The sequence below is a fragment of the Labrus mixtus genome, chromosome 18 (genome assembly GCF_963584025.1).
Source record: "Labrus mixtus chromosome 18, fLabMix1.1, whole genome shotgun sequence".
NCBI classification, from domain to species: Eukaryota; Metazoa; Chordata; class Actinopteri; order Labriformes; family Labridae; genus Labrus; species Labrus mixtus.
In genome coordinates this window covers 8,355,790-8,382,757 of record NC_083629.1, presented here as the reverse complement: position 1 = coordinate 8,382,757, position 26,968 = coordinate 8,355,790, and the positions used below count along the sequence as shown (strand labels likewise).

General features: G+C 42.0%; 3 protein-coding genes across 3 annotated transcripts in view; all 3 read right to left on the bottom strand.

Moving 5' to 3' along the window:
- tecpr2 (tectonin beta-propeller repeat containing 2) overlaps positions 1 to 26,968 on the bottom strand; it is a 212,003-nt gene that overhangs the window by 158,245 nt on the left and 26,790 nt on the right. The window lies entirely within an intron of this gene.
- LOC132993772 (dehydrogenase/reductase SDR family member 13-like) lies at positions 7,463 to 13,178 on the bottom strand. Its single transcript, XM_061063812.1, has 6 exons — positions 12,978 to 13,178; positions 11,404 to 11,522; positions 10,270 to 10,393; positions 9,553 to 9,725; positions 8,793 to 8,946; positions 7,463 to 7,855 (listed from the first exon to the last, which is right to left on the bottom strand). Exons 1-6 carry the CDS (start codon positions 13,102 to 13,104, stop codon positions 7,596 to 7,598), a joined length of 957 nt encoding a protein of 318 aa, XP_060919795.1. The 5' UTR covers positions 13,105 to 13,178; the 3' UTR covers positions 7,463 to 7,595.
- Positions 22,003 to 26,305, bottom strand: LOC132993773 (dehydrogenase/reductase SDR family member 13-like). Its single transcript, XM_061063813.1, has 6 exons — positions 26,216 to 26,305; positions 25,068 to 25,302; positions 23,632 to 23,750; positions 23,255 to 23,378; positions 22,670 to 22,996; positions 22,003 to 22,473 (listed from the first exon to the last, which is right to left on the bottom strand). Exons 2-6 carry the CDS (start codon positions 25,195 to 25,197, stop codon positions 22,217 to 22,219), a joined length of 957 nt encoding a protein of 318 aa, XP_060919796.1. The 5' UTR covers positions 25,198 to 25,302; positions 26,216 to 26,305; the 3' UTR covers positions 22,003 to 22,216.

Genomic DNA, 26,968 nt, shown 5'->3' with positions numbered 1-26,968 from the left:
ATCTGTTGTTTTTGTATTTTTATGCCAAAGATAATCTTTTCTTCAGTTTGTAAAGTCTGTTGTTTCTCCTTCAGCCGTACTCTCATGATGACTCTCCGCTACTTAGAAACGGCGTCCTTAAGTGGGCGGTGCCTTCTCTCTTCCCCCATGTGGAGACAGGTGTGACGGTTATAGAGGGAGGTGTTCATGTAGGGGGAAAACATGTTGGAAACATGTCAGAGCCTCTGAGTGATCGTCGTCCTGTCAGTGTAAAAACAGATCTGAGAACAACAAACCCAGAGGGAGTTTGATTTCACTCTTCTTTTTACCTCCTGCATATATTTAAACAGCGTATATTTAAATTTTGCTGTATTAATATTCAGAATATCTTATGTGAGACCTTTCATTTTCAGAGTCTGGTTTGATGAAACGTTGGAGGATATTAACTTGCTTGTAATGAAGAACAGAAGTAACGGGCCTGGTGTCTATGCTCGCCTTCACGTCGTCTCCCGCTGACAGTAAAATCTAAACTGAGTCTCGACTCATGCTGAAGGTGGGAACAATCGGTTTCAACTTCTTTTATTCTCTTTGAATCATCAGTTCAAATGTCTGCACGTCTCTTATATGGTCGACAGATCTAGCTGAATTCCCGGTGGAGTCGGCGTGCAGTCGGGGGGGGGGGGGGGTCGTCTTGTTGGGATCAGAAAAGCTTTTACAGCAGCATCGTTCGGCTGTCATGTGAACACAAAGCTGCTCTCTGATCCGTCAGCTCACCTGATTGAACCAGACGCTTCATCAGACGAGAAGGTGAGATGGAGCGAGGATCAGCTGCTCGAGCTGTCTTCATTTAAATCTGACAGGAAATAAGAACCGACCCAGAAGCTGCCTCTATGCCCCAAATCCCCTCCTGAACAGCAGTGCAGGAAGTGCCTCAATGTTTTAGTATTAGTATCAATAGTATCAATGGTATTGCTGCAATGATAAAGTCATGCATTCAAAGTTTTACTCGAAATGTAAGCGGAAAATAAAACTCTGAACATGTGAAATAACTCCTGCAGAATAAGCCATGCTTTAATAATTTGGAGGAGTTCACTGCTGTAAAACTCCAAATCGGTCTCGGCCTCAAGACCGGTCTCGAGACCACTTTTGGAAGGCCTCGTCTCAAAATCAAAAGATTTTTACTCAGTCTTCTCTCGGTCTCAGACTGGGCGGATTTTAAATCAAGACCACCACTGATCGGCTGTTTCTCCACGTCATTACTGAGATTAGAAGGAAAACTGCTCTTTTTAAAAAAACAAATAACTTCAATTCATTTGTAAAATTTGTTTGGTTTTTATCCTCCGGTTGCAGTCGCAACCTTCCCTGTGATACAGTTTAATAAGTGACACACTCGCTGCACACAAGATTATGATTTTTCAGTGATATTTATGGTCTTGGTCCTGGTTTTGACTCCGTCTCGGAGCACTCTGGTCTCGGGCATGTCTTCGTCTCGGTAAGGTTGTTCCTGACTACAACACTAGGGGGAGGTTTTAAAAACATGTGAATACCAAAGGTCACAGGGGTCAAACGTGTCTATAGCCGTTTTGACATATGCACTCCGGATAATATCTAGATATTTACAGGAGGACTTCTCCGGAGATTCTCCCGACTTAGCCGTTCACATATGCTCCTCACAGCGGGGGACTTTCCCTGTCAGAGGAGAGGGGGCTCGAAGGATTTCCTGAGGTAAGACGTGACGTAAATAAACAACGCCGAAGTAGCGACCGAAGCAACAGAGTCCGCTACACGACGTTATAATGAGAATATTTGCCTTTATATCAATGCTATGTGTAATCCAATGGAATGACAACATCCACAAGAGAGGAGAACAACATACTGACGAACAGAAAACATAATGCAGCCGTTTAACTACGTGCATGGAGATCGTAGTGGTCGCATGCAGACACTTTAGGCAGTCACTGTATATAAACATCATTCTCTTTTCATTGGCTGAAATTGAAATCTCCAGAGTATATTGGGCTGCGTTCAGACATCAGCTCACTCAGATTTTCTGCGGAAAAAATACTAGGGGTCTGGCCAGAGAAACTCCGGGTAAAATCCACGCGAAAAATGCGGCTGTTTGCGTTCACATATAGCCTAAAGCCCTTCCAGGTAGCCAAATCTCCGGAGTTTTTCAGGAGATTTCCGTGTGTGTGAAAAGGGTTTATCCCTCTTAACCTGTAAATAGAAATACTGCAGAGAAGAAGAGCTTTTATGCTGTTTTTTCCTTCTCTGAATCGAAGCTCTAAAGGAGTGAGTTTCCTGTTTTACAGATTTATGATCCATGAAGAGTTCAAACATGTCTCAGAGTTTTGGCTCAATCCCAGGAGATCAAACTTCACAGACAGCGCTGCAGCAGAGCAGCTTCAAATGGCTTCTTTTACTCAAACTGTTTTTTCTCTGAGAGGAGAAAAAAATCCTGATCACATTCAACTTCCTGTGAACTTCACGACTTTTAAGAGTCACCAAAGTCCTGTTTGGTTCAGCAAGTGTACTCATGTTTGATGTTTTGTAGCTCCGTCACAGCTAAATGTGTCTCATGGTATCTTTCTGTACCCAGTTCACTCTCTCTCTTTCTTTTAAAGCTCTTCTCGGGATGATGATACTAACATTGGACGGCTGTTTTCAGTTTGTATTTATTGTATCCCTTTGACATATAAACCACAAATAAATAAGAATGAAACACACCGACACATGTAGGCCTAATACACGGAGCTGACCAGCAGGTGTCGCCATGTTTCTTCACAGTCCTTCATAAGAGCTCTGATTTCCCCGCAGAATGTAAGAACAGGGCCGTTTCTGAATTGTCACAGTTCAGTAGACAGTGTGTACTATTCAGTATGGAGTTTCAGTATACTGAACTTTCGTGGTCATTCAGTATGCATTTTTTGGGTCCACCTCAGTATACTAAACATTTCAGTATGGATACTAACTTCCGTGTTTTATGCAGCATGGATCGGATGCGTGCTTTCAGGAAATTAATTGTATTTTACCACCCACAATGCTGTGCGAAATTAAATGTAAATCGTCACTTCACGTCCGCCTCCAAATCAAAACAAACGAGCGTGGATTAATTGAATCAATTTTTAATCTAGAGTTAAAGTCCCGACTGAAATCACTACTTTTAATTTACAACAGAAAATATAACAAATATCTGCATTATTATAAAACCTTTCCCCCTCTATTTAAATAATGATTTCACTATTTAAATGTGTCTTTATTGGTTTATTTTACTTTATATTCTGTATATTACTGTCTTTCATTTGTACTGTTCTTTATGAAGGCTACTGTATGTTATTTAGTTATTTAATCTGCCTTTTACTTGATTTACAACAAGGAAATAATCTAAAATCATGAAACAGATACAGAACAACTTGAAAGAAAAGGAAAAAATAATTCATAATTCTCTAACTTCATAATTCTTCAAAGCACAAAAATTTGAGACATTTTTATACAAAGTTATCAGGAGTGTTCAAACAAGATTAAAAAAAAACACCTGAACAAACTAAAAAAAATCATAAATCATTTTAAAGAATTTATTTAACACCTTTATTTTGAAAATTCTGTATAAATGTAATCTCTGATGTATTTTATTCTGGTGAGGTTTTGTTGTTCCACACAGAAATATGTTGAGTGTGTGTGATTGTTTAATAATTACAATAAAGCAGCGACATAAATAAATGACTGCGGCTTTCTGCTGGTGAGAGATGGTATTACACCGCAGCGGCTGTAACTGCAGAGAGCAGGATTTTAAGGCACCCCCGTGTGGGGGTACCTTCTCTGGTCCAAACAAATCCAGAGCATTCAGGAGCAGAATCTAAAGTTAGAAGGAGGACATACTGAATGCTGCATTGTTGTCAGAGAAGCCAGCACTTCAACATGTTTCCTTAATGTCTGATCATATAGTAAGATCACTTTATCATTTCAGCTTCTATTTCTATTTCAGCTGTTTTTGATTCAGTACCGTGTTTCAACCCAGTTGGAAACTCTTACGATAGCTTTAGTCCCTCTCAGCTAGATCAGTTTGTTGATAGTGCAGTGGATTCGCTGAGAGTTACTCTGGATTCGATTGCTCCCCTGAAACAGAAGGTTGTCAAGCGGCGGAGAGTGGCTCCATGGTTCAACTCAGAAACCCGTACTCTGAAACAATCGTCACGGAATTTTGAAAGAATATGGCGTTCGACCAAAACAGTAGAATCTCGTTTTTTCTGGCAGGATAGTCATAGAAGATATATGAAGGCTCTACGTCACGCCCGAGCTGCCTACTACTCCTCTCTAATCGAGGAAAACAAAGGCAATCCTAGATACCTTTTCAGCACTGTAGCCAGACTGACAGAGAGTCATGGCTCCATTGAGCCTTGTATTCCTCTAGCCCTCAGCAGTAATGACTTCCTGAGCTTTTTCAACAACAAAGTTCTAGACATCAGAGACAAAATTGGTAACCTCCTGCCCTTACCTGGTGCAGATACGTCTGATACGGCAGAGACAGTTCCAGGACCAGATATTAGTCTCGACTGTTTTTCTTCAATCGACCTTTCAGAGCTATATTCCATTTTTTCTGCATCGAAACCGTCAACCTGTATTTTGGACCCAATCCCAACCAAGCTGTTTAAGGAAGTCTTTCCCTTAGTTAGCAACTCCATATTAGATATGATCAATATGTCTTTACTGGCAGGCTATGTACCACAGGCATTTAAAGTAGCGGTAATCAAACCTCTACTTAAAAAGCCTACTCTGGACTCAGGAACTCTGGCTAACTACAGGCCTATATCCAACCTTCCTTTTTTCTCGAAGATCCTGGAGAAGGTGGTAGCTAAACAGCAGTGTGACTTTCTCCATGACAACAGTTTATTTGAAGAGTTCCAGTCAGGATTTAGAGTCCACCATAGCACTGAGACTGCACTAGTTAGAGTTACAAATGATCTACTTCTAGCCTCAGACAGGGGACTTCTGTCTGTGCTCGTCTTGTTAGATCTTAGTGCTGCTTTTGACACCATTGACCATCGGATCCTGTTGTACAGACTGGAGCATTTGCTTGGAATTACAGGGACTGCTTTAAGTTGGTTTGAATCCTACTTATCAGACCGATCTCAGTTTGTACATGTTAATGATGAGTCCTCTATGCACACTAAAGTTTGCCATGGAGTCCCACAAGGTTCAGTGCTTGGACCAATTCTTTTTACATTATATATGCTTCCTCTGGGAAATATTATGAGGAAACACTCCATACAGTTTCATTGTTATGCAGATGATACTCAGCTTTATGTATCAATGAAGCCCGATGGTACCAGTCAGTTATGTCAGCTAGAAACGTGCCTTAAGGACGTTAGGACCTGGATGACCAGAAATGTTTTGCTACTTAACTCAGACAAGACTGAAGTTATTGTGCTAGGCCCTAAGAACCTCAGAGAGACTTTTTCTAGTGATGTGACTGTCCTCAATGACATCAGCCTGGCATCTAGCACCAGTTCTTTTTGATCAAGATATGTCTTTTAGGTCTCACATCAGTCAAGTTTCAAGAACAGCCTACTTTCACCTTCGTAATATATCCAAGATCAGGAATATCCTGTCGCAAAGTGATGCAGAAAAACTAGTTCATGCATTTGTTACCTCCAGACTGGATTATTGTAACTCTCTTTTGTCAGGGTGCTCTGGCAAATCTCTAAAGACTCTTCAACTGGTCCAGAATGCTGCAGCTCGTGTACTGACCAGAACCAGGAAATGGGACCACATCACTCCTGTCCTGGCTTCTCTGCACTGGCTCCCTATACAGTCTAGAATAGAATTCAAGATCCTTCTTCTCACCTACAAAGCTCTAAATGGCCAGGCACCATCTTACCTGAAGGAGCTACTAGTGCCGTACTGTCCCTCGAGAGCGTTGCGGTCCCGGAGTGCAGGCCTGCTGGTGGTACCTACAGTCTCCAAGTGTACTATGGGGGGTAAAGCCTTCAGTTATCGGGCTCCTCTCCTCTGGAACCGTCTTCCAGCCGGGGTCCGGGAGGCAGACACAGTCTGTATTTTTAAGAATAGACTTAAAACTTTCCTTTTTGATAAATCTTATAGTTAGGGCTGGTGCTGGTGTAGACCAGCTCTTAGTTATGCTGCTATAGGCTTAGACTACCGGGGGAACTGGCACCCTGAGCTCCTCTCTCTCTCTCTCTCTCTCTCTCTCTCTGCATATACAGTACATCATATTACTGCATGTATCTATCTATAAATCTCAGTCACTAACCACCTACTTTCCTGGGAGCTCTTGAGCGCTCCTAGGCTCCTCAAGATCGTCGGTTGACGGCTTGCCAGAACATGCATCCTGCATCTTATCCCATCTCTCCCCCTATCCCTTTCCAAGCCCGGCGCAGTCTAGGCCTGTGAAGACTGTTTCGTCATGAGCCGGGGATCCGGCCGAAGATTTCTGCCTTTTAATAAGGCAGTTTTTTCTTACCACTGTAGCTGCTTTGCTAAAGTGCTCATGATGGATAGGCTGGATCTTTGTAACATAACATTAAGTAAGGTCTTTTACCTGCTTTTTGTAACATAATGAGTAAGGTATTTTTACCTGCTCTTTTGTAATGTTAACAGACAAAGAGTAAGGTATTTTACCTGCTTCTTGTAAAGTGTCTCGAGATAACACTTGTTATGAGTTGACGCTATACAAATAAAAGTTGATTGATTGATTTCACTCACTACACATCTTACTGACTGGACCTTTAATGAGTTTAAAATATGTATTTGTGTGGTTATTTAAAGGGCCCATATTATGCTTTTTCTGGTTTTATATGCTCTTTAGTGTGTTTTCCAAGTGTCCTGTGCATGTTTAGGCACATCTACGTGCAAAAATTCAAAGTCTGCAGAAACGCAGCTTCTCCTACGTCCTCCTGTTAGCTGTAGCATTAGCTGCACGTAACACTTGGTTCTAGCCCCCCACGAAAAAAAAATTGTCAGTGTGACGTCTTGTCAGTGTGTGATCACTGATCTAAGTCCATTGGCTCGTTGTGGCAAGCCCAGCAGCTCATGTTGCACGCCTGTTAACTTCTGTAGCACGCCCACGATATGCTGCAGCCTGCGGTAGCACAGTAGTGCTAAGGTGCTAATGTTTATGCTCCCCTCGGACGGAGCCAGTGGCTGCATTCCCAATATGGTAAAAGAGGCGGGACATTTCCAAGAACCGTGCTGAGTGACTGACCAATTACGGCAGAGCCGGCAGGCCGACCAATCAGATCAGACTTGGCACACGTGTGGACTCTGAACGTGGGCACTTCAGAGCCTTAGAGAGAGAGTCAGAAGCGAGCCGGTGCATGGAGCGGCAGTACATGAAAACAGACACTTTTTAACTTTAGCTATTGTGAACATACTTTAGTAGGTACATAGATTAAATATACGAACCCCAAAAAGGGCAGAATATGGGCTCTTTAAGATGATACCATGAAGACGCTGCACAAACGAGCACAGATATAAAATATTTTATTACAATTTAAAGGACATAAACACGTTAACACCAGAATAAACAAACACACAAAGAGCTAAACACTCATTTAATGCAGATCAAAAACATCAGAGTCCATCGTGGTAGTTCCACCTTAAGAGAGTCCGCAGAGCCTCTCGCTGACCTCCCACAGTTTCCTGGCCACGCCGTCGTCTTTGGCCTGGGCGGATACTTCTTCTACGGCACAGCAGAAGAAGTAGCGTCCGCTCAGGTGTTCGATTCCCTCCTGCAGGCAGCAGTGCAGTGTGGTCTGAGCTCCGGCCTCCGGGTCCAGGAACAGCATGTGGGCAATGGGCTCGATGAAAACCTTCTGCCACAGGCTGACGTGACGGGACAGCTCGGTCCGGACGACACCTGCAGGACGAGACGACGAAGGGTTGAAATCAGGAAGTGAGGGAAATAATGCACGACTCAAAGCTTGAAATCTCAAGAAAATACTTTATTCTGAATTATTTAGTCAGCGCTTAAAGAGCAGCTCTGTTCTGTCCTTCCACCCGCTAACATGAAAAGCATGAGGCAGGAACAGTACACATTCCTGCTCTTCCTGTTCATACTGTACAAATAAGCCTCAGGCAGCGAGGGACGCAGCCAAACCCCAAACAGAGCGGGCATGAATGAAAACAGCATGACAGTGATGAAGTCACATCATGACATGCGGCATGCAGAGGGTGCAGCAAAGAGTAGGCAGGCTGGAACGCCTTAAATAAGGAGGCATGAGTGCGATTAGCCAATAGGATGCTTTGAAGCAAATCAGCCGGCCATCAGCTGATGTCATCAGCTGTTATCAAACACGGGCATGGTAGAAGAGCGTGACTCTTGGCTACACTCAATTTGTCGGCTGTGTTATGCCTTCATCGGAGAGCTAAGATAGAGGATAGAATCAGAAATCAAAGAGAGAGAGAGTGGGGAAGGACAGGCGGGAAAGGAGCCACAGGTTGGATTCGAACCCAGGCCGTCCGCTATGAGGACTTAAGCCTCTGTACATGGGGCGCGCACAATAACAGCTAGGCCACCTGTGCCCCCCACACTTTTATATACTGTGAGAAGAAAAAAAACCTCCAGCATAGCGTCGGACTCTGTCGTCCGCCTTCTTGGATTCCCACAGGGTCTTTTTTACATCACGCCTCCTAAGACCCCAAGGCCCAGGTTTGGAGATACCAGAATAACTCTTCAACATCCATGTTTTGGTTTTTACATTTCCTGAAGGTCCGGCAGTAGGGGCTCATTAATCTAAAAGGTGGACACTTTGAGTGTGTGTTTGCACTTTGAGTGTGTGTTTGTGGAGTGTCACCTGGGTGTACGCTGTAGCAGGTGACGTTGGTTCCCTTCAGCCTCTTGGCGAGCTCGTGGGTGAACAGCACGTTGCACAACTTGCTGCTGCAGTATGCCATGAAGAACTGCCAGCTGTAGCTGCCCGTCCCCAGGTCTTTGTTCGCCGCCAGAGCCTGAATGTAAAACACACAAAGGTGCATCAGTACTGATCACACGTGTGAGTTCTCAGCTCTTTACTAAGAATCTCTTTGTGTGAGTTGATATGACATCATGTCACACCTGAGCTCAGAATACCTGACACACCTTTCTGAACGCTCACTGTACCTGAACCTGTTGAGTCATCGAGGAAACATGAGTCACAGAACCAGACCTGAAAACTGCCATGTTTCAGACCTCAGCGAGGATTATTAACACGTTACTCTGTGAGCTAAAGATTAAATTAAGACATTCGAATGGAAAGATTTAAAGAAATCAAAAAGGGAGATATTTAATTTTTAAGTTACAACATGTAAAGCAGATAACAACTAATGTGCAAAAAAAAAAATGTAAACCCTCTTGTAGTATTGGTTTGGTGCCCCCCTGTGGACAATTATGGTACACCTGTTTGTCCAATAATCTCTGCATGTTATTTTTCAACTCGCTCTGAAACTTTGAAAATAAAATGTAAACTAAGGCGAATAAGTGAATAATATCTCAGTCTATTTCAATCTGATGTTCTTTCAAATTTAAATGTGTTAAGGTTCATGGTTCTCCAGTCGCAGCCCTATTTAAAAACTCACTTCAAAGTCGATGTGTCCCCAGCGGTAAGCCATCGAGGACAGCGTGACCACCCGTCCTCCACCCGCCTCCTTCAGACGATCCAGCAGCAGGTAGGTCAACAGGAAGTGACCTAGGTGGTTCACCCCAAACTGGATCCCGAAACCCTCCTCTGTCCGCCCATCGCCCACCAGACCTGCAGGAGACCGAGGGTTAAATTTAAAGTTTTGCTTTTAGCTTTTAGAATGTTATACGCTTTAAAAAAAGCATTTGACAACATAGATCAAAACATATTACTCAATGAAGTGGACAGGTACAGAGTCAAGGTGAGTAACTTTTAAACAACAGACGGTGTGTACATGAGCCAACACACAGTGAGATTAAATATGGAGTTCCTCAGGGGTCAATATTAGCCCCCATGTGTTTATACTTAAAACGATACTTGCAGGGTATCAAGAATATTGAAATGTAATTAACTTGCAGAAGACATTTATTACATTTTTTCTCCAGGGAGAATCTTCAGCTTTTGGAGGTGATCTCAACAGAAATGACAAAATGAGTCTTAGTTTGTGGAGTGCAGGTGTCGGACGGACTTCTTTGTCCACACACAGACTCGGATCGACGTGTTTATCTTAGGTCTACTTCCTTCAGACCTTCCGACCTCCATCAGTCAGACGAGTACAGGGACCTACAATCTTTGATCCCAGGGACTTTTACATACACACACCCGGTATATTTACCTGCGTTGTTGATAAGCAGATCCAGTCTGGACTCGGTCTTCAGGAAGGTTTCTGTGAAGCAGCGGACAGACTTCATACTCGCCAGGTCCAGCTGCATGTAGACCACGTCGCTACTTCCTGTTTCCTGGAACAAGACCATCAACAGATGATGAGGACAACGTTTGATATTTACTTTGATTTAAAAACTGAGAGTCAAATATACAACACTCATGCTATACGTCGCTAGAAAGCTAAGATTCTTGTGATTCCGACCAGGTAAAGCAGTTCAAGATCCAAACAACACAGCAGCCACAATCTACACATCTGTCAGACCAACGACAAGCAAAAACGTCTTTCTGGTTATTTTTTCTGACCGTCTGAAGGTCGACTTTTCTCTTCAGGTCCAAAACGGCCGTGTGGGGGTGTCTTAAAACCGCCTACCTTCTCTGGTCCAAACAAATCCAGAGCATTCAAGACCAGAATCTAAAGTTAGAAGGAGGACATACTGGCTGCTGCATTGTTGTCAGAGAAGCCATAATGTCTGATCATATAGAGCACCCAATGTACAAAGGCTGTAGACCACCAAGCGGGGACCCGGGTTCGAATCTGGCCTGTGGCTCCTTTCCTGCATGTCATTTCCCCCTCTCTCTCTCTATTTTTGTTACTGTGGTATAGAAACAGGTATCGTTATCTTTGTGTTTTGTCTTACAGGAGATCGTGTTGGATTATTAAATGTCTGAAGATTAACGCTGATGATTAGCGTTAAACGAATTCATGCACGTACACATACAAAGATATTTATTTACTTATTATTTGGATTTATTTGATTCTTGTCATTAGAAATTCTTGTTTTCTAAAGTCTCAGACTCAAAGTCACACAGTGAGATGAGCAGTGAATGTTTCTGTGATGCGTCGCCTGGTTTCTAACGATTGTTCTTAAGTCATAAAATGTAGAATCAAAGTAACTCCACCTGTTCCTCCGGTGTGGTATAAAACTTAACACTGTGATTGAGTCTCAGTTAACAAACCTGTTTCATGTGTGAGAGAGAATGAGCTGAATTATCCCGTTACACACCGTGAAACAAGTGACGACATGCAGCAGGAGAGTCTGAGCCCGACTCCTCTGATCTCTTACTCTCTCCTTTAAGTCTCTACCTGTTGGATATCTTCGATGGCGGCCTCAGCTTTGTTGCGGTTCCTGCAGGCCAGGATCACTCGGGCTCCCTTCCTGGCCAGGTGCAGAGCCGTGGCTTTACCGATGCCGGTGTTCCCTCCTGCAGCGGGAAACAAAAAAAACAGTCAGCTACAAGATATGAAACTTTAATTTTGAGCCGTCATGACTCAGGTCTCATGATTCTCCTCCTCCTCCTTTGTAAGACGGAGTGCAGTATGATTACAGATGGATCAGAACAAATCTGGTTTAGCCTCCGGATCCACCACCCCCTACTTAAAGACAGAGTCAGCAGCTTGTTCCTTCAAAATAAAATACAGACTTCTCCTAAAGTAAAGCTGCTCCATTGTCCCTTCTGGGCCTCCATACATGTGTGGTGGTGACTGTGTCTGCAGAGACTCTGTCCTCTGACTGGATTTTACTGTTCTGCTTTGTTCTGGTTGACTTGGGACGTTTCTGGGCGGAGCTGGTGTGTTCCCTCCAGCCAATGACAGCGCAGCAGGTGAGTTTAGGAGTGGATACAGTTCAGTGATTGACCGATGAATATGACGGACGAGTGACGGGCGCTGTACAAATAAAGATTGATTGATGTGTTTACAAGCTGCAGCGAACATTTCTACTGACTCCGCCTTTAAAGGCACACATTGACGACCCACTGACAACATCTCCGCAACCCACTTTTGGGTCCCGACCCACCACTTGGGAAACACTGGCTTCGAAAATCAGTGAGAGGTGTTTGCACCAAAATAAAAAACAGAGTTTGCTGACTTACTTTTGATCTCAATTTGTTTGGAGCAAATGAATCAACATGTCTGATAAGATGACATCACTTAGTAAGGTCTTTTACCTGCTTTTTGTAAAGTGTCTCGAGATAACACTTGTTATGAGTTGACGCTATACAAATAAAAATTGACTGATTGATTGACTTATCATCTAACATCTTTGAAGGTCACATATTCTCCTCCTCTTCAACCACTTTAAATAAATCTCAGAGCTCCCCAAACATGTCTGTCAAGTTTCTTGTTATTGTTTACAGTCTGCGGTCAAAACCTGCAGAATCAGAGACCGGCCGTTAAATTGTGTTGGGCCCTTATTTGAAGATTTACCGTAATAATAATGACGTATAAATAAAGGACAATTCAAATCGAAGAGACAGAAAATATATAAATATGGCTAGCTTTTATTTTACAATCACAAGCTAGCCAAGCTCAGAATGTAAACAACCATCGCGACAAAATGAGAACATATTGTTAGCATTTTTATTGTTAGAGAACTGATTTATATTTCTTATTTCTATATTTAAAAACTAAAGAAAAACAAATCATGATGATGTCGCAGCGTAAGCTCAGTGTTTTTACATCCCTGGTGTTTTTATTTAAAGTGTCAATGATTCAAACATTCAGAAATATCATCAGAACTGATCCACCTTTAGTTTAATCTTTTACTCTTTAATCCGTGTGTTTTGTTAAAAACAGACTCTACGATCTGCTTCGCGATGCTGTAGGAAACTTGTTGTGTACCTGCAGAAACGTAAAGCAGTGCTACGCCAGAGACTCACCTGTGATGATGATGGTTTTTCCCGCTATGGCGGCGTTTCCTTTACACCTGGACCCCTTGAAGATGGTCCGCGTGAGGAGGACGTATCCGCCCAGCAGCACTCCCGCGAGCAGCAGCACATGGATCATGATTCAGACAGGTGAGAGAGTCGAGATCCACCTGAGAAACGTGAGAGTCTCGGCCGGCGTCTCGGCGCGCACTCTTATACACCTGGGGGAGCCCAGGGACAGGCCCACCATCATCGGCTGTGATTGGCCGCCTGCTCAGTGAGAGGCGGGACCTAATGACACGGTTTTATTAACTGCTGATTTCAGGTGAAGGAGTTTCTGTTTTTCTCTAACTGTTCATGTTTAATCTTTTTTAAAGTATTTCTCTTTTGTATTTTTACTCCAGTGATAGATAAACAGTTTATTTATAATTGTATTCATTAAAACGTTTCTTTAAATTAGAGTTTATTCTGATTGGTGCTTCTGTCTCTTCTCATACAGGAATGTGAACTCTGTACACCAGGCGCTTAAAGCACTTCAACAGGAATGTGCCTACATGGTCAAAAAAACAAAAGGTGTATCATTAAAAAAAATTAGAAATCTCAGGGACCAAGTTTGGAAGCCCTATAATAAAAATAACAAAAAATATTAAAGGAGAAATGTAAGGAAGACAGATAGTGGGAGGTTATCCAACAAGAGAGCTACAAGGGATCGGACTGAAGAGGAAATAAGACCGGTAAAGATTCAACAAAACCTTGACAGTTCAGAGGCGTGCCCCTATGTAGTCTTTCATGAACGTCATCCCCCGCTCTCTCCTCCCAACGTGTCCTGCCTCTCTTCAGCATCCCGATCTAATAAAGTCAAAGAGGCCCAAAAGGAAAGTTTAAAGATTCAAACATATCACAGATCAAAGATACCGCCTTCATCTGGAATAAGAAGCTTCGTCTCGTCCAGTGGTTCCAGACGTTTTTACGCTCCTGGCGACACTTTGACTCCACCAAACTCCACCAAGCTTATTGCTCAAATTAATTAGTTTCCCGTCCTGTTGTAGTTTTTCTGCTGTGTTACAGAGATCATCGAGTGTTAACCTCCACTGTTGAAAAATTAAGCAGATGCTGAAGTGTAAAATCCTGCAGTTCCTCGAGTGTCCACTAGAAACTGGTTGCAGGAGCACAGGAAGTCACATACACACCCATTCTAAAAAGCCTGTTTTTACAGCAGAGATTAACATGTTAACAGCCTGGTTCAAAAAACCAAACAGGTCTGATTAGCTCAAGTCTCGATCGACACACACTGTACGGGGGGTGAATGTTTTGTCAGGAGGCTTAAAACCCACCTCAGCTCCAGATCTCAGCCTGATGTTATGTTGACTGAAAGTTAGACTGAGACAGAATTGCTAACGGCCCACAGTTGTCTGTGGTGTTGTAGTGAAGACCACAGTAACCAAGATCAGAGTGCTTAGGGACCGAGACAAGACCAGGACCAAGGCAGGGCGAGACCAAGTCAAGACCAAGACCATAATTATCACAGAAAAATCCTCATCTTGTGTGCAGGGGGCGTGTCCCTCATTTGTGGCCGTAACCGGGGGATAAAAATCAAACTACAAATGAAATGAAGCTATTTGTTCTTTTAGAAAGAGGCAGGAAAACCTGGGGTAGGGGATTACAACTCGCTCACAGAAGAACTCCCATAAAAAAACTTGTTTTTATAAGAGCTCGATAAAGAGCTCGCTGCTCGCCCCTTGCTGCTCGGATCTACTCGGGGAGGTTGTTCCTCAGCAGACATACATTCTATATACTCTGTTGTTTTAAGGTTAGGGTTGGGTTTGTCTCTCCAGTGCCAACACATGTATTTTTTTAAACTCTCAGAGTGATTGTTGGTCTTTGTCATCTTCAGGCCCGCCAACAGAAATGTCTGGGTCCTTAAAGGACAGCGTGATGGGCCCTCCTAGGATCTAATTTAAATCAACGTATGCATATTCAGTGAGTCGTGTGAGCGTTAGCCTCCATGCTAACGTTAGCTCCCTCTGACTGATCAGCCTTTAGTTCTGACTGAAATAAGTTTGTTAGAGTTCATGTTGGGGTTAAATGCTCGAGTCAGTTCACTCCCTTTTTTCATCTTTGTTTCTGGCGTCCTGACTCTGTGCAGGTCCTGGAAAGACTTGAATCATTCTGACGTAACTGAAATAACAGAGAAGTTCACTGAGTGTGAGTGTTTCGGCGTAAAATAAAACCTGGTCACTGTGTTTCAGTTAACCTCCGTGGACCCTCCTCGTGCGACGGGGCCCCAGAAAGCTTTTTTTGTCGTGTCCTTGAGATATCATCATCTCTTTCATCTTCTGATCTCAGGATATCGACACTTGTTTTCACGTGATAATGAATTTCAGCAAATCCGTTTGCAGAAAGAAAAGCAGCGTTGCTAGCCCGAGATCAGGAGATAAATACGTCTAGACCTCGAGAAATAAGAACAGAATTTGACTTGTTATGACGGGAACATGGAGTCTGATCAAACGTGTGAATGTGAGAAATAAAGAGAATCTGTCGGAGAAGGTGTTTCATGCAAAGAATATAATAAATATTGCTTCTTTGCTCCTCCAGTGTGTGCGTGTGTGTGGGTGTGTGTATGTCTGTGCATTAACCCCCACCCTGGACCGACCCTGGACGCAGCACCCTCAGGGACTCACCTGCGGGACTGGTTCTACCTGCCTGTGAGTCACAGCTCAGACCGGTCTGACAGGTTCAGGTCCTCCTCAGCTCCGACTGAAACTATGCGGCTGTATGTAAATATCGACCTAAAGAATCCCTGACAGAGATCGACATTAAAACACGTGCAATTACCCGTGCAGGAGTAAGTAGAGAAACCTGCACAGTTTAAAAACAGGTAAAATTAGTCCTGCACAGAGGGGAGGAGATCTACAGGTGCACAGTGTTTATATTGCAGGTGCAGCAGAGTCTGAGAGGAGGTTGTGCAGACTTTAATGTGCAGCTTCTCTCATATGTTATTTGTCAAGATAAACACCAAAGTGTCCAAATAGAGGCTGTCTCTCTTAAAGACATGCTGTGCAGTTGACAGTCCGAGCGTCACTGTGTGATTTCCTCCCGTTATGAAGAAGCAGAACGTCATCAACTACCAATGTGCATGGAGAGAGAAAGGCTTCAAGAGGTCAAAAAGCTCCAGCCACACTTAGTGTATGAAGATCAACTTGATGTGTTTCAGCTTGTGGCGTTCATCAGGGTCTTCCTTCTTGACCTTTCCTCCTGCCGTAACAGCGAGGTGTTGTACAATCATTCACATCATGTCACTCGGTGTGATGGACGCTCATCGAGACTGTTTAAAGGTCACAGTCTCAACACAGTCATTTGAAGTCTTCTTGAAGGGGAGGAGCATCACCATGGGCCTGTGGTTGATGAATTCACATCCTGATGTGATGAGTCTTTCCTTCAGCTAAATGCTTTGAAAACAAAAGACTTGATTATTGATTTTAGGAAGACTCAATTCAGTCCTCTGCCAACCATAGTAACGGGTGCTGGTATTGAGATAGCCTACAACTGCATGTAGGCTGGACAACAAACTGTCCTTTGAGCAACAAGCCGTTGCTATAAAAAAGAAGGTCCATCAGAGGTTTGTATCCTGTATGTATCCTCTGAGATGATGACCCTCTTTTATAAAAGTTTTATTGAATCGGTTTTAATGTTTTGTATTATTGCCTGGTATGGTAATCTGGCTCTAGCCAATAAAAACAGACTTGGTAGCCTGGTTAAAGTGGCGAGCAAGATTGCAGGGAGGAGTCAAGTCCAGCTGAGCGACCTCTACAGCAGACAGGGGCTGCATCCGAATTACCAAGTACCTACTCAATCTGTCAGTAGGCAGTACCTACTATCTGTGCTGTATACTGTTAGTACCTACTATTCAGTATGCACACACAGTAGGCAGATATTTGTTCATACTTCTTCTGATTCATTCAGTATGGAAGTGACTTCATTTACGTTACCAGCCGCATTCACCCGTTTTTTTTAGTTTTTTTTGTTTAGCTTTATTCAAGAAGAGTAAAGCGCATATACAGTCAGGTAAACAAAAAATAATATCACAATGTAAATCAAGTAAAAGACAGATTAAATAACTAAATAACATACAGTACATAAAGAACAGTACAAATGAAAGACAGTAATATACAGAATATAAAATAAACCAATAAAGACACATTTAAATAGTGAAATCATTATTTAAATAGAGGGGGAAAGGTTTTATAATAATGCAGATATTTGTTATATTTTCTGTTGTTAATTAAAAGTAGTGATTTCAGTCGGGACTTTAACTCTAGATTAAAAATTGATTCAATTAATCCACGCTCGTTTGTTTTGATTTGGAGGCAGATGTGAAGTGATGATTTACATTTAATTTCGCACAGCATTGTGGGTAAAATACAATTAATTTCCTGAAAGCACGCATCCGATCCATACTGCATAAAACCCGGAAGTTAGTATCCATACTGAAATGTTCAGTCTACTGAGGTGGACCCAAAAAATGCATACTGAATGACCACGACAGTTCAGTATACTGAAACTCCATACTGAAAAGTACGTACTGCCTACTGAACTGTGACAATTCAGAAACGGCCAGATGCTCAGAAAGGCGACTTCTCTCCTGCAGAGCCCAGATCACCCTCTCTATGCAGACTTTAGTCTTCTCCCCTCAGGCAGACGGTACAGACTGCCTGTGGTGAAGACTATGAGACACTGGGTCTCATTTGTACCTGCTGATATTTGTCTGTTGAATAGCAGTTGAATTCTAATTTCTTGCTCAGTGCACGCTGCACTCTGGATCATCTCTGCTGGGCTTCATGTTTGATGTTGTATGTATTTATGCACATGATGTTTGGATGATTTATTAGTGTTGTTTATATATTTGTATGTGTCCAGCTGTAAACTAATTTCCCTGTGGGGACAATAAAGACACCTTTGACCTTTGACCTTCTCCTCCACTCCAACAAAGTGTCAATAAGCCTCAGAGCTCTCCAAAACCTGTCTGTGAAGTTTCTTGTTCTAAATCCACTCTGATCCTGTTACGGCCTCAGCCACAACCTCAGCCTTCCATGTGTTTTCAAGCCTCTCCACTTCCTCCTCCTTGCTGCACACCTGCTTCTCATCTACAATCAACCCTGCAGTGTTGTGAATGAGCTGTGTCTGACCACGCCCCCTCTCTGGAAGGGCTTGGGTGTCTCGGTCTTTCTCGCTCCGTGTCATATTGTTTGCGGTGAGAAGGCAGACTCAGAGGGCAGAACAAACACCTAGCTGTGGGAGTGTCACCCACCTGGGGGAGGGGTTACTGCCCTTTGTGATGTCATGAAGGGAAAATCTCCTGGTTTTTTTTTTAACTTCTTTTTATTTCAGTTAAACACATAATATTGCACAGTACAGTCAAATGTTCTTCAGTGTTAGCAAAGGCAAATGTCTTTTAGGACATCCCGTAAGTAAGTGTCCAAGTAAGTGTCCGTTTACAGCTACAGGAATGGGTATTGTTCATTATACAGTGCAGACAAGGCAGCAAGGAGAAAAAAAAAGGGTAAATACATTGTAACATCACCACATGTACATACATATATGGACCCCCACACATCAATTTAAATATACACATATGCACACCCACAGACAAGTGTGGAAACATACATATTGGACAAATTAGTTGTTTCTCAACTTCTTCCTCCCCACACACACATCATTTGCAAAAGAAGGTGTTTATTGGAGACCATTTAACCAAAAAACCTGCTGTTTTTAATGTTAACTTTGCAGTTTTGAATTCCATATTATATACCTCTTTAACTCTTTGTTTCCATTGTGTTAACGTTGGGGGCTGCTGCTTTAGCCAGGAGACAGTTATCATCTTCTTAGCAATTAGAAGAAGGATGTTATTATTACCTTCTATATTATCAGGCAATATTCCTAAAATAAAATAAGAAGGTTCTAGAGGCAATTCTATATTTAAACATTTTTCAATTTCTTTTTTTATGTTTTGCCAATAGTTTGTTAACTTGGGACAGTCCCAGAAAATATGGGTGCGGTCTATGGGTGCGGTCTATGGGTGCGGTCTATGGGTGCGGTCTCCTACCAAGCCGAGCCCCTCCAGCATTGATTAGAGGTGTTACCAAATTTGGAAGTGATAAGAGGGGTCTTAAAAAATCTCAACTTTCCATTCGAACTCCTTTCATTTGGGGCTATTTGTTACTTTGTGTACCTCTCTACATGACAAGACCCATTTCTCGTCTGAAATAATGGTGTTCATCTCTAGTTCCCATTTCTCCTTGATATCAAAACTGTTATCCATTGGCTCTTCTTGTAATATTTTGTAAATATATGATATTATCTTCTTTTTAATAGTTCCTGTAGCTGTCGCAGAAAATTATATTTCTTTGAACAGGATTTGTTGTAATTACAGAGAAATTTTTTTATTTTGAAATGTGTTCAGATTCTATGCTCTGTTACTGACACCTACTGGTGTAATTGTGTATTGCTCTGAGTGTTCAGCATGCAGTGTTCACATGTTTAATTGAAGCAATAAAACGTGCTGCCAGAAGCTAGTACCAATGGTAGGACACAGATGAAGGAGACGCGTCAGTGAAGAACTTTAAAAGACTGCAAAGCCTAAACATTTCTGGTTAGAAGGCGCACACGGTATGTAATTGTATTTTTATTTGTAAAGGACATTTTGTTTAGCTTTTGTATAGTCATCTGTGCTCATAAATGCTTGTGTCTTTATTTACTTCATTTTAGTTTTTCACGGTGTTTGCTGACAAAAGGAAAATAATAAATATTGGCCAAACATCAGTTGGAGCGTGGCTTATCTGTACCAGATGAAGAAACTTTGGGAGCAGTTATAGTTCCCTTAATTGTTCAAATAAAAAAATTCTCTATATTAGACGGTAATGCACATAGTCTTTCCCACTCTTTGTGTTTTTGTAAATAGTGTCGAAGCTGTAGGTATCTGAAAAATCGTGACCCGGAAGACTGTATTTATGTTTAATTTGTTCAAAGGACTTTTAACCTTGTTTTTAAAGTGTTTTTTTCCCACATATTATTGATTTTATTTAAATTCCAGGTTTTATGATTTAAGAATGGGGTTGTGTTTAACGGCATATAAGGGCAAGTACTCTGTTCTATCCCAACACACAAGGTATCTTTATCCTGAGTCAACCATGCAACCATTGACTTAAACTGGGCTGCCCAGTATTTTTTTAGATTAGGTAAATCTAGGCCCCCATTTTCTTTTGAGTAAAGAAGCCTTTTTAACTTTATCCTGGGCCTTTTATTTTGCCAAATAAATTGAGATAGCCACTTGTTGGTTGTTTTAAACGTGGACATGGGAACCTCTAGCGGTAAAGATTGGAACAGAAATAGCAGCCTTGGTAATATGTTCATTCTAATTGTCTCCACTCTCCCTATTAAAGATAAGGGAAGGATTTCCCATCTCGTAAGATCATTCTTTATCTCACATAATAGTTTACCGTAGTTAGCCTTAAATAGCTGCGATGTGTCAGAGGTAATGACAATCCCAAGGTATCTGAAGCCACCATGAGAAAAACAAAATTAAATTTTTTCTGCTAGGTGTTGAGGCCAATTCCTAAACAACATCATTGCCTCAGATTTTGATTGGTTAATTTGGTAGCCTGACAGCTCGCCATATTATTTTATATTACTCATTAATGCAGGAACAGAGGCAATTGGATCACTGATATATGTTAAAATGTCATCAGCGTACAAGGATATTTTGTGCTGTGTTTGACCTACATATTTTATACCTTTAATATTTGTATTTTGCCTTATTAATGCTGCTAAGGGCTCAATGTTAATTGCAAATGACAGGGGACTGAGGCAATCTCCCTGTCTGACCCCTTTTTTTTCAAGACCAAAAAAATCTGACCAGCAACCGTTTACTCTCACACACGACTTTGGATTTGTATATATAACCCTTACCCATTCAACAAATTCCGGATGGAATCCCATAGCATCCAAGGTTTTATGTAAAAAGTGCAAACTCACAGTATCAAAGGCTTTCTGTGCATCAAAACTAATCAACATAGAATGTTGAGTACTTTTCCTTGCACAGGAAATTATATTTAATGTTCTCCTTATATTATTTGATCCTTGTCTGCTGGGAATAAAACCAATTTGGTCTGGGTTAATCAACTTTATTATAATTTTTTGTATCCTTTTTGCCATGATAATTGTAAGTAACTTCAGGTCATTACAAAGTAAACTAATAGGCCTGTAGCCCTCAAACGGCCTGTTTGAGCACACATTTTGTGAAAAGTGGAGCAGGGAAAAGATGGAGAGAATGGGCTTTTCTCATCATTGGGGTGTTTGGACCAGAGAAGGTAGGCGGTTTTAAGGCCCCCCCACATGGCTGTTTAAGACACCCCTCGGTTTTCCAGATATGAGAGCAGTTATCAGGTCAAACCAACAGGTGTTGCAGCGATGGAAGCGGGCAAGAGAAGTGGTTCAGATAGAAGTGATTGTACCCGACCTAAAAAGCCTCTGCATGTTTCTAATAAGCTCCACGAGCAGAAACATGCTCAAACTAGGATCAACATTGGAGATGCTTTTGAAAAATGGAGAGAGGTTAGAACACAGAAAGGTTTACAGACCGATGCAGAGCTGGATAAACACTGAAGCTTCAGTGTTCACCACATGACAACCTGTGTGAGCATCGACTCTAGAGAGGAGGGGGCGGGGGGAGACAGCTCTCTACAATGTTTAGAATTTGGACTGCAGTACCCATTTTAAACACTAGGTGTTAGAGTAACATATTGGTCCTTTAAATTAAAAACGCTTTTTAAGTGAATGATTTCACGTAAAATATTTATTTTAAAGAACAATAACAATATTCAAATTTAAAGAATAGATGCATGGTCAGTTTGAAATATTATCAACATTTAGTTTGTCCTGTAATGTTTATGAGATTAAATCAATATAAATGTAAACAATAATATTGTTGCTAATGTTGGCTGTTCACTCATCTACAGTTGAAGTAAACATTGAGTCACTGTTACATGATTATAAATCAATGTTTATCATGAAGTACAGACAGTTCTGAACTCTGCAGTGATGCGTTCAAGGACAAACAGAATCTTGAGTTGTCACATTGTAATGCTGTACAATATGAGTACAAAGAAACATACTTGTTATATCTTTAAAAAGAGTCTCTTTATGAGAATTATTGCAGGGAAAGAAGAACAAAGCTCAGATTTTAATTTCTGATTTTAGGACAGACCGCAGAAACTCTCGCTGAGCTCCCACAGCTTCTTCGCCGTGGCATCGTCTCTCGCCTTGAGGTTGGTTAGCGGAGCACAGCTGGAGAAGTAGTGTCCACTGAGGTGTTCGATTCCCGGCTCCAGGGCACAGTGGAGTGTGGTCTGAGCTCCAGACTCAGCGTCCACAAGGAAAGGGGCAAAGATGGGTGTCACCACGAGCTTCCACAAGAAACCCGCGTTCCGAGCGATCTCTGTCTTTATGATTCCTGCACAGACGAGAGAAAAACAGTTAGTCTGACTCTGTTTCAAGTTTCCTTCAACACAGGGTGATGTTAATTTAGTAAATTACGGTCCAATTAGACCAGAAAGAGGGGGAGGAGTTAGGGCGGGCTATATATGATTGACAGGTCACTATTGTCAGGTAGTCTTACTGAAACTGAAACCAGCCTGTGGTCTACGCACCTGGATGGAGGCTGTAGCAGGTGACGTCGGAGTCTTGCAGCCTCTTGGCGAGCTCGGTGGTGAACAGGATGTTGCACAGTTTGCTGTGGCAGTAGTTCTTGAGCAGCTGGAAGTCGTTGTCGCCCAAACTTAAATCTCTGTGAGTCGTCAGACAATTGAAATCCACTTTCCCTCCCTTGTGGCCATCAGATGACACCGTCACAACGCGGCTTGGACCGCTCGCCTTTAGCCGGTCCAGGAGCAGGACCGTCAACAGGAAGTGACCCAGGTGATTTACACCAAAGATCATCCCGAAGCCGTCCTCTGTTTTTCCATTTGACAGCAGACCTGAAGACAGACACACCACGGATAATAAACTTGAGTTTTCACTTTACCAGAAGTTTATATGATTCCACACCTGTTTGTTACCATGGCAACTAAAAAAGAAGTCCTAGACACCCATGTTTTGTTACCTTTGATACTACTGATCATTAAAATGACAGAGACTGATCATTTTCAAACATTAGTCTGTAAACGTATGTCTGCTTTAATAAACTGTAAACCAGTGATCCATTGTACATTAACCCGTGAGGATAAAACGCTGACCAGCATTGTTGATGAGCAGATCAAGTCTGGACTCCGAACGCAGGAAGTTTTCAGCGAATGATCGCACGGACTTCAGACTGGACAGGTCGAGCTGCATGAAGACCACCTGGTTGTTCCCCGTCTCCTGAACACAGAGTAAGTGTCGACATCTTTGTTGGTTTTAAGACAAAATACCCTCAAAGGGACAGGGACATTTACAAAAGTACAGCCGCGTATCATCAGCAGAAGTAAATGTAATGTAAACAGAAGAGAAGAGGACCGAGCATATAACCCTGAGGTACGCCAACTGTCAGCTGTCAGTTCAATTATCTGCAGAAAAAGTTTACGTTTTGGAGCCCTTCACAGTAGGAAACATTTAGAAGCTGTTTCATCTTTACCTGGATGATGTCCTTGATGGCGGCCTCTGCTCGGCCTCTGTCCCTGCAGGCCATGATCACTCTCGCCCCCCTCCTCGCCAAGTCCATTGCTGTGGGCTTACCGATGCCAGTGTTTGCTCCTGGAGACGATGGATAAAGTTGAGCAGAGTTTTTAATTAATCCATGAAAGCAAAATTTCTGTTAGTTCCACCAGTTTCTTCCAGACAGACTGTTGTCTTAGAGACAGGACGGACGTGCAGCGCTTTTCTTCGAAGCGAACAAACGCTTCATGCAAGCTCTCTCGAGTGCAAAGCCAGTGCTTTTCTGCCCGGAAAAAAATGCTAGGTGAGCACGGGGCCTAAGAATTCTATTTTTGTTGCTGTGGTAACAAAAATCAATATCGTTTGATTTTTCCAAGAATGATGATTGTTGATCATAATTATTACTATATTAAAAGATTAAACAATTTACAGAACATTTTAAAACTAGGAAACACAAAGTGGCTGAAACTGATCTTCAGGGACCACTTGTTCCAAAGTAACGGGATAGAATCTAATAATCTAATCCTGGTGTTAGTCCGGATGAAACCTCCAGTTTGTGTTGTGAGAAGGATCAGGATTACTTGATCCAAAACATAAGGATCAGGATCACCCTGATCCCAGCAGAGAGCGGCTTCATGCTGAATTACAGGAAACGAGATGCAAGAAAACTAAAAAAATGTTGCAACAAAACAACATTTTTACAGTGTAGCTGATATCTTAAGAAATCATAAATCATATTTTTCACAAGAGATAAGTTCTGTTTCAGGGACCGAGTAGATAAGGTACACATTGATTTTTCTTCATGAAATATTTAAACAAAAAGCATCTTTATCGAACATGAAATGTCACATTCACACCAGCTGTCAGGATAATTCAATTTGTGTGGGTTACGGCGCCCCCTGTGGACTAAGTATGTAGTGTAAAGTCAGTTAAAAGCTCTGGTAATTCAGATTCGGGGATCCGTTAAAAGTGTGTACCTGGATCAGGGTGATCCTATCCAGGTTTTTCTTTGAACAACCGGGGTCAGAGTGATCTGGATCACATGATCCTTTGAAGAAAAAAAGTGGATTACGAAATCCAGATCGTTGTTATCCAGTTATTACCTTTGGAACAACCAGGGCGTCATGAAATGATTTACTAAGCGTTAATAACGAGCTCAGATATTTAACATATAAAGGTAGACTCAACAGAAAGAGGTACTTCATAGTTTGAGGCGTTTCAGAGGCTCTGAGTGTGTCTCCTGTCTGTTCTGAACATTTCTCTCTGTCACTCCGAGCAGCGCCGAGTTTCAGCACTTTGCATGTTTCTCATACCTCCTCTGTAGGAAGTGATCTATTCAGCCAGCAGTGTCAACACAATCCTTTAAGTGTCAGTGTCATTATCTGCTGCAGCCTGCAGCTCGGCCTGTGGACTCACCGGTGACGATGGCAGTTTTCCCGTTTAACTTCACGTCACTTTTACACCTCGGCATCTTTAAAACAGTCAAGTGAAGGAGGAAATAAAGTCCGACTAACGCGGCCCCGAAAAGCAGCAGCTCCAGCAGCATCCTGACTGCAAATACGCAAAAATAAAGTCCCTATAAGAGGAAGAGTGCAGCTGTTCACGTCTGCCTGCCTTGTGTGAGAGGCCTTTATGTAACAGCTTATCTGCAACTGCGGCCAAGCCAGCCGCTCCTCGAGTTTACATGGTGAGGTGAGCCGGCCCTAAATTTTAAGTGCCCACGTATTCTGATCTTTATGGTAAATGCTCCGTCCTGCAGAGCGAGCAGACAGAGAGAGCGATTTTGACCCGTTATTAATCTCCTTTTCCAGACAAAAAAAAAATCTTCCATAAGTAGAAAATTATTCTGATATGGGTGGACTTAGTACGTCCTAGACTACGTGCACAAGTAATATGAAGTACTTTTACTGTGTACTTTTTGTGAAATCCACAAAATCAATGGATTTCACAAAAAGTACACAGTAAAAGTACTTCATAGTACCTGTGCATGTAGTTTAGGACGTACTAAGTCCAACCATATCAGAATCATTGTCTACTTATGGATGAATTTTATTTTACAAGACATCAAAGTCATAAAAAAGACTCATTATAGTGCTTTATAATGGACTTTGACAATGGATTTCACAAAAAGTACACAGTAAAAGTACTTCATATTACTTGTGCACGTAGTCTAGGAAGTACTAAGTCCAACCATATCAGAATCATTGTCTACTTATGGAAGAACATATATTTTTATATTTTTTTCCCAGGAAAACACCTTATTTTGAAAAACGGAAGTTATCGCAGACTCGCAGTATTATTCTCAAACTAATTTCACCGACCTCCGAAGCTATTCCCTGAACAGTATTTTGTTTGCTCCCGTTTCATACACGTATATCTCATAGTCAGTTTTATGGTAAGACCTAGGCATTTAGCACTTCACTTCATCGCTCTCTCTCTCTGCTCGCTCTGGAGTCCGGAGCATTTACCATAAAGATCAGAATACGTGGGCACTTAACATTTAGGGGCGGCTCACTTCACCATGTAAAAGCGAGGAGCGGCTGGCTTGACCGCAGTAATCTGCAGCTCCCCTCGCACTTCCTTCTTCACAAACGACTTCAAACCTCTAGTTACAACAGATTGCTTCTGTTTTCTACAGAACTCAGCTGGAAGCTCCTCCCCCCCCATGGGTAAAATATTCAGGCTATTAATCATTTTCAGAGAAACATGTCAGAGAAAGTCTGAGTTTGTCAAGAGGGAGGAGTGTTGAGTTGCACTTTTCAGGGGAGATGATGGATAAAAGACAGAAAAACATGAGCAGAGATTTATCGAAGCTGCAGATTCATCTTGATCTGTATCACTCAAAGTTAAAGAAATTTGACTTTTGAACAGATGTTGACGGCTTGAAGAATGGCTGCAGTGCCCTCTAGTGGCTGATATGAAAAAAAGTAAATATCATGTTTATATTTTTGTCCAGAAATGTGGGAATTGTCTCATTTTGGTTGAAAGTAATCTCCATGTTTTTAGGAATAGAAACTATAATAACCAACCTAACAAACACACACACTTTGTACATTTCACTTGTTATATTTGGTGTTTTTTATGTTCTTGGTTTCATCATCAGCTCTGGGGAAATATTTTAGTCTTTAAACTTCATGTGTGAGTTTTGTGCTTTTTGTTTCACTTGAGTTTCATGCAAACATCCCAGGATAGTTTTTTTTCCCCACTTGTAGTTCCTCCATCGTCTAACTCAGTGGTTCCAAAAAGTGGGGGTCAGGATCCCCCTGGAGGTCGTGGGTCGCGAGATGCCTTAAACAACAAAGACACAAACCATGTGT